At 38.8% G+C, this 8,621-nt stretch overlaps 1 protein-coding gene across 1 annotated transcript in view; it reads left to right on the forward strand.

The window, feature by feature from the left end:
* Nucleotides 1-8,621, forward strand: part of Katnal2 (katanin catalytic subunit A1 like 2) — a 51,869-nt gene that overhangs the window by 21,179 nt on the left and 22,069 nt on the right. The window contains exons 9-10 of the mRNA XM_023713620.1: nucleotides 3,357-3,448; nucleotides 6,543-6,653. Of these exons, the coding sequence (XP_023569388.1) occupies nucleotides 3,357-3,448; nucleotides 6,543-6,653 (203 nt within the window). The remainder of the gene's footprint in view (nucleotides 1-3,356; nucleotides 3,449-6,542; nucleotides 6,654-8,621) is intronic.

Consider the following 8,621-nt stretch of genomic DNA (forward strand, 5'->3'; position numbering starts at 1 on the left):
AAAAAAAAAAAAAAAAAAAGAAAATCTTTGCCATTCTGATAATGAAAAGTAATATTTCAATGACTGGATAGCCATTTGTGTTTATATGCACATTCCTTTGATTTGGAATTTAAGCATTTTTTTCATAAGTTTAGATGATTTTTATACTTCTCTTTTTATGGAATGCATTTTATTTGAATATTTGAAATAATAATTAAGAAGAAACAGGTAACCTCTGCCAGTCTGAAAGGATATTATTTCATTTCCTTTCAGAAAATAACTTACTTGCTTCTTTTTTTCAAAATCTTGAAGAATCTCATCTGGAAAATCTTGGTCATACTGTCAAGCTCCTTCCTATGAAGCTTTCAGATAAAGAAAGCCCTATTGGACCTTCTCTTAAATCAGAGATGCTTTTTCTATCATTTGTTTCTCTTTGTGTTCTGATGAAAGAGTTATTTATAGGAAACCTTTGAGTAATGATGCTCCATCCCCTCCTAACATTCATGCCTCTTAGGAGTTGAACACTATTGAATAGTTGAGCAATCGTTTTAGCAAATGCATATACCTGTTGATGCTTACATCTTTCATTATCCCCTCTCTGAAATTGTATGATTTAACTTCCTCCAAGTACCTATGAAAATTTCAGACTAATACGTCTAGAAGCACTTACTCAGGATTCTATTTATTCTCCAGGAGTGGAAAGAGCAATGATATGGGCAATTTGCAGGTCTAGGCTCTAGACAAGGTTGTCCTTCTGACTAAAAGTTTAGAGTAGAAGAGATTCCTGGTCTCCTGCACCTGATTGAGCACCTTAAAAATGTGTAGGGTTCTAATAGAGAGCTCTAGCATTCTGTTTTTCATTGAGTACATCACTGCTGTTGCAGTCACCCTTTATCTCAGATACACTTGGGCTTGGGGAGCGAAGTCTTTATAGGTGATTTCATCCTGCAAACCATTTTTTTTTTTTTTTTTTTTGTGGAACCAGGGATTGAACTCAGAACCTTGAGCTTGCCAGGCAAGCACTTATTCTACTGAGCTGTCTCCCTGGCCCCCTGAAAACCATTTGTGATGCGTGCCCTAGTGATGTTCTTGCTCTCAGGTGATTACACAAAGCTAATTGTTCGAAAGAATATGAATTGTGTGAAAGGGAGGCATTAATACATGACCTTGGCTGTCCCCCAACACCCTGGCCTGGTGCTGTTCCTGGAAGCCACAGTCTACCCTTTTCTGAGCACTTCCCCTTTCGTTTGTTCTGGGAAACTTTGCTAGTGCCAAGTGATGTGGAGAGTAAATCCCCTATGGCTATTAAAGAATCCCTTATTCTTTTCTAAATCTCTACTGTTTTTTCCAGTCAACTAGTAAAGACTTGAATATGATGTCAAGAGATCAGTTTCAGGTTTTTTTTTTAAAAAAGGTTTAGATTTTTAAACTCTTTCATCACCACTGTCTCCCTTTAGAGCTCTTTATTTTGATTTTATATGTCTGTTCTTTTGCTGGGTGCTTTTCTGTTCTTGTTTAGCTTATACTGTTTTATTCTGGAGTAAAACATCTTCTGTGATCAAAAATTGTCTTCAGATAGCTGAGCTTACCAAGCAACAGAGGTGGAGTGGAGCAAGGACACAATGGAGCAGTTTAGGGAGAAAGGGCAACAGTTTTGGAATTATTACAAATGACTGGAAACCTATTCTTTTCCTGAATTACATTTGAGAATAACTTTTTTTATTGACAAACAAATAACAATGAGACAGTTACTGTGCCATTAATAGGACAGTTTCAATAATTAATACATTGTATATTGTTATCTTCTTAGTGGTTATCCATAGTACAAGAAGCAGACAGGATATCCTGTCCAAACACTATTAGTACAAATCTTTCTTCTCATTGAATTAAGCGAAAATAGCTGTATATCTATTCTAACTACTCTGTATATACAAATACAAAATGGTCCTTCTTTTGTATCCTTTTCTTGTTTAGTCCTGTCAGAGATGGGTATTCTATTGGCATCTAAATACTGTAGGTGAATGAATTCAGCAAAACAATCCAACACAATCCAGCAGTCCATAATAGTAGTGGGTTATCCACGGAAGTTGTTGACTTGAGCCTTTCATAGCTCAGCATATTAATATGGATTTACTTTATATACCTCGTTTTTATACTTTCTGCTGAATGGCTAAGATCAAGATAAAGCAAGACCTATATAACAAGAAATGTAACTTTTGTATCTGATAAGGTCAGTCAAGTCCCCTCAGGATTTATCCTGTAACCCTGTACTGCATTTTGTAGATCCTTTGTCAGTGTCAGCCATGTGGATTAGTCACGGCCATTGCTTGACCAATTTGCTCTCTGTGAAAGTCTTAGAGAATGTTTCTTCTCCATGTGACTCTCCTCAGGCACACTATACATCATCAATCACTTTCCTCTGTGGCCCCATAATCTCCTTGATCAGAAAATTTGGGACACAACTAAGTTACATGATTGTTACAGTATAGATTCTCCTATGTCCTGAGTCTTCACTGACCTTGAAAGGCTAGGGCCAAAATGTTGGCTGACCTTGTAGCCCTTCCTTTTCTCTAATTTTTGATCTGCAAACTTAGGTTGTTAACTCTCCAGAAGAGAAGCTTATTATTACCCTGAAACATATGCAGTTCGGTTTATCCTGTCTGCATATCAAACATCTTAGGCATAACATGGAACAGGTATTTTCCATCAAGTATAGATATGTTAAACTTTAAGTCCCTACAGATTATGCAGAAAAGATAATTAAAAAATATGAATAAACACATATTTTTTCACGGAAATTTAGAAATCTAACCATATACAGCATCGTAGCAGGACAGTCCTGTGACATTTTTTTCTTGTGTATTTTTTTCATTTATTACCCTTTATTTAAAAAAAAACTTTTACTTGAGAGACAGTATGGTAATAATTAGCATGTCTCATCTGAGAATAACTTTTGTGTTGTTTCCAAAAATTAAGGAAAAGATCATCAAATGGTTTTTACCTATTCTGAGGCTTTTTGTGTCCACACTGGCAGGGCGTCTCCAGGATTAACTAGATAGCTGAGAGCATGGGAACTGAATTTTATCTTCAGCTCTCCCACTTATGATTGGTAACCTTAACTAACCACCTACTCCCTCTGGCTCTAATCTTATCAAGTGATAAATGGAAATAATTGGACCATCTAACCCCCTGGGATGGTTGTAGGGAAAAATAATGGAAATGATTATAAAGTTACTGTGCCATAACAGTGTAGAATGGGTGCTTATTATCACAGCCATCCCCAGCTTTTAATCTCTGGGATCATCTGAGGACTTAAATAGATGATGAGGACTTTTAAGTGTATGATTTGAACACGCCCCTGATTTTCCTCCACCCAGGTGCTATTCGAACTTGCCCGCTATCACGCCCCCTCCACCATCTTCCTGGACGAGCTGGAGTCAGTGATGAGTCAGAGAGGCACTGCTCCCGGGTAACAGATGAGTTTTTTGGTCATCATTTCTCCCATTTTGTAAGTGTGTTTGATGGTCGGAAGCCCATCGACATTTACCAGCAGAATGAGCCTATTAATAAGCCCACAAATCTTCTGCAGACACATGGAAAGGCCTTTAAATTAGATCCTGTTAACTGAATAGCTGATTTAAGTAGTTTTTATCACCGGAGGAAATGCCATCCTCCCTCCCCTCCATCCCCGCAGAGTGGTTTTCAGGTCTGCGGATCATCCAGCCCCAGAATGCGAGGGTGCCATAACAGTGCTGCTAGCTCAAAATATCCGCCTGTGACGTGCTCTTCTGGAGCCAGACGGACAGGGTTTGCCCACTGAGCCACTGCGATGGGCAGAAGCCTCGTGTCCCTCCCTCACTGTGCTCCTCAACAGTATGAGGCCAGGAAGCCTGACCTTGGGTTATGGCTCAGTATGTCTGATTTTGAATGTCACAAGTTATTTCTAATGATTGTGTCCCCAGAAGGAAGGAACACTTCCCAGACTGTGATAAGCCTTCTGTTTAGGCTTTCAAAGGGCCAAGCAAGGTTTTCTCTTTCTTTTTTTATTTTTGCTTGGATTTAAGACTGGCTTCCTATCTTGTTCAGAGATATTTTTTGAAATTTTTTTTACTAAATTTGGTGACTGTGACTTAAAAAGCAAATGTTGAAAAAATCTCAACACAGCTGCATTTCTTAGTGACCTTTCATGGTCTATTGTTAAGGCAGAATGAACAATAACAAAAAGTAAGTAAGTAATTTGCTTGTTGGGTGTATAACTAGAACATAACTTAGGGAATTTTGCTCATTAGAAGTCATTTTCCCAGGAGGGAAAAACAAGTCCAGGGAGTGCCCAAGTCAGATGGGGTCTATACAGTTCATTAAAATGTATCATTTTCCAGGGCTTACCAGTTGTGGGCTGCAGTACTTTTTCTCCATATACTGAGTTTGATAGGGGCGAACAATAGCACACTAGCTCGAGGCCCTCCGACCGTGCTGGGAGTCATCCTCTGCTGAGACAGGGTCCTCATGGCCAACCTCTTCCTAATGACCTATGTACCACTCCTAAGGCTTATTTTGTTGATTTTCTGCCCCAGGGTTTCCCACAGGTTTGACTGGACCAACATGGAAGGAAGCCTTGTCAACCTTGATTTGGCTCTAGCCTTGCCCTGTGTTCTGGTTTCCGTGTCTTTATTTTAAGGCTCATGTAGTCTTCAAAGGAAATGTAATCCTTAGAGGATCAGGGATTAAGGGCAAGTGTTTTGAAGTTTGCTTGGATCATATTATATTAAAAAATCATGCTCTTGGCTAAATCCTATTTTTAGTATATGTGCTGCCGAAGTGAGCACTCTTGGCTAAATCCTGAATACACATAGAACTATTGTTCTATGATGACATGATGTTCTATGTGGAAAATCCCACACCAGGGAATTTTGTTTTATACCGTGAGAAAGTATGCTGTCTTAGAACATGACAAATGAGTAGTGAGGGCTATAGACCCTTAAAAGCTGTGTACAGTTGAACATCTCCGATATGAAAATCCAATATCTGAAGTGAATCAAAATTTGAAACTGCTTATGTGATGATATGATGCTCTATGTGGAAAAGCCCACACCAGGAAATTTTGTTCCAGTACATAAGATTATTTAAAATATTGTGCATACTAATTTTAATTTCTGTGTATAAGGGCTATATGAAACAAATTAATTTTGTGCTTATACTCCCATGTACTCCTTGGGTTCCATGTCATGGTCTTGCTTCTTATTAGAAGAGAATAAAACTGATTCAATATATTACAAAATGTGATAAAAAATACAATGAATTGTTAATTTAAAAATGCATTATAGGAAAAGTCACATTGCTTTTAATCTCTTTCAAAATACTCTCCTCTGCTATAAACACACTGATGTCATCATTCTTGCCACTTTCTGAAGCTGTTCAGGAAGTCCTCTTTCATGAGTATCTTTAGTTGTGCTGTCATGGTTGCCTCAATGTTCTGAAAAACATTTAATTTTTGACTTTGGGAAAGGTCCAAGAGTCACACAGTCCCAGATACAGTGAATAAGGTGAATGAAGACACATGTTGATGTTTTTATTTGACAGAAATTACTATAAACATTTTGGATTGATTCAGGACATTGAGCCAGCCACAGTGGCACAATGTGAAGACACTTCAAAAGAGCGTTTCTAGAACTGCTTCAGAAAGTGGCAAGAATGAGAAGATAAGTGTGCTTGAACTGAGAGTGAGTGTTGTGAGAAGAATTAATGCCAATGTATCTTTTACTGTAATCATTTTAAAATTTGAACATCTACTTTGAGATTACACAATTAAAATATATATACGTGTGTGTGTGTGTGTGTGTGTGTGTGTGTGTGTATTTAGACAGGTTCTACAGGGTGTCACTGGTAGATTGGACTTCTAGTGATGCTCCTGTTTACAGCCTCCCAAGGGCTGGGATTATAGGCGTGCACCACCACACTCAGTCTCAATCACTGTCTCAGCATGCCCCAGGGGTGGGGCTGGCATGGCAGACTCTGCTATCAAACTCCTCCTCCCTGTGTCTGCCTAAGCAAGTGCCTTAATCCACTGAGTTATTTGGCCAGCCCTAAAGTGTATATTGTGTTGTACCAAAAAACCACTGTATTTTGTGTTCACACCTCATAGTTCATCTCACTTAACGATTTTGAGCTATAAATGATACTATAAGAAGTACTGTGGTGAAAGAACTTCTGTGTGTGCTATGTAAATTAAAGTGATTTTTCTCAGTTATGCCATTGTTTAAAGGGTATGTAATGCTGCAGGTAGACACAACAGAGCTAGAGTTAATATACCAGTGACACTCAGTTATTTTCTAGCTCACTGCCAACCCTAGGTTTTCTTTTAAATAACATCTTTATATTTATTTTTGTTCTTTCTACTACTTCCTTTGTGAAAATATTGTAGTGCCATATTTTCTGTTTTCTCTAAGCCTAGCCTGGATGGCTCCATGTGCTCTGAAAACCGAGCTCTCTCCACAGTCACCTTTGTGTGAGGGAGGGCAAGCCTCCACCCCTTAAAGGAATCCCATCTCCTTGTTTCTCTGCAGAGGAGAACACGAAGGCAGCCTGAGGATGAAGACAGAGCTGCTGGTGCAGATGGATGGGCTGGCGCGCTCCGAGGATCTTGTATTTGTCTTAGCAGCATCAAACCTGCCTTGGTAAGAGATCATGAATGTACATGCAGGACGTATTGTCTTTTCTTTTCTTTCTTTCTTTTTTTTCTTTCTTTTTTTTTTTTTTTTTTTTGCAGAACTGGAGATTGAACTCAGACCCTTGTGCTTGTCAAGGAAGCACTTATTCCGCTGAGCCATCTCCCTGGCCCCTGGATGTATTTTCTTGTGCCACCAAACACAGATGAAGGTTTTATAGTGACCACTTTAGGCAAAGCCTGGTTGGTTCCAGCTCTGTGAGATTAATTTATAGAACAGGCCAGGGTTATCATTGGAGATCTATCTATCTATCATCTATCTATCTATCTATCTATCTATCTATCTATCTATCTATCTATCTATCTTTTTTTTTCTTTTTTCAATGTACAGGGTCTCACTACACAGATCAGACTCATAGTGATTCTGTTTTCAGCTTCCCAAGTGCTGGGATTACAGGCACCCGCCACCATGCCCAGTCTGGATGGCTGTCTCAGTGCGCCCCGGGGGCAGGGCCGTTGTGGCAAGCTGGGAATGGAACCAAGGCTGCTGCGCTCTGTATAAGCAGGCACTTTAGTCCACTGAGCTATCTGTCTGGCCCTCACTGGCAATATTTAAAATAGATATTTTGAATTTAAAGCTAAATTAGGTAAATCAGGTCTCTGCATCATCTCCATCCACAGATCCAACCAACTTCAGATCAAAAATAGTGGAAAAAATTGTGTCTACATTGAACATGGATCTACTTTTTCCCTCTTGTCACCATTTCCTAAACAATAAGCTATCTCCTATCATGTACATTGTATTGTAAGCAATCAAGAAATGATTTAAAGTATATAGAAGGATGCACACGGATCATGTACTAGTGCTAAGCCACTTCATATAAGGGACTGGAGTTTCTTCAAATTTTGGTGTCTGTGGGGGTGGGGTGGGGTTGTGGAGCCAGCCTCCCGGTCCTCTTGGGGTGCCTGTACTAGGTTCAAATTAAGTAGTACTCTGATACAGAACTCTAAAATGCTTAACCATCTCCAGGTAACAAAGAATATTCCAGAAATAACATGTTTGAATTCTATTAATATTAAAATTAAAGTTTTTAAAGAGGAAAATCTTTTTCTTAGTTTTCTTCAGAAACAGAAAGCTAAATAATCTCTAATTGAAGATATAATCTATACTCAGAGTCTTTTATTCAAACTATATCCCAGAGTGACTTAAAAACAATTCTAGAAGGAGAACTGGGAAATAAGAGATGTTGAGTATGGAAAAAACAATATTTACTTGGAGAATATATTTTGAAATAATTATAATCCCTTTATAATTTTGCGAATAATTTTTCACATACATAGTTTCTTTAGAGCCACAAATGAGGCAAGAGGCAGATAAAGAAAACAATGCTCTTCCTGTTCTCACAGGGGAACCAAAAGCAAGGAAGGTAAATCCACCCAATGTCAGCAGCAGCCTTTTTTTTTTTTGGAACGAGTAATGAAACATCAGCAGTAGTCTTGCAGCAGAGCTGACTTGAGACTCTGCCCACGGCCTTGCCCTGGTACCTCTTTCTACATTCAGATATGAAAAAAGAAAATTCTTCTGTCATATTCTGATCAGCTGGGTCCCAAACAAGAAGTGTCTGAGAAGAAATAAGGATGCTCATGTGCAGTCTGTTGTTTGCAATCTATTCATCGTCTAAACCTGGCTCCACCTCCCTATGCATTTATAAGGCGTTCTTTGTTGTGTTCAGGAGATCTGCATCACACAATTTGAGGACAGATATTTGTACAAAGTATTAATGTGGAGCTCAAACAGAGAAGCACGGGGCTGGGGAGATGGCTCAGTAGAATAAACCCTTGCCTGGCAAGTGGAAGGGGCTGAGTTCAACCCTCAGTTCCACAAAACCAAAACAAACAAACAAACCTCAAAAGCAAAGAAGTGCTATTTAAATATGCTAAGTAAAATAAACATTACTAGAGGCCATTGTTTTGGAAT

This window comes from Octodon degus, unplaced genomic scaffold (genome assembly GCF_000260255.1).
Source record: "Octodon degus isolate 3935 unplaced genomic scaffold, OctDeg1.0 scaffold00003, whole genome shotgun sequence".
Classification (NCBI taxonomy): domain Eukaryota; kingdom Metazoa; phylum Chordata; class Mammalia; order Rodentia; family Octodontidae; genus Octodon; species Octodon degus.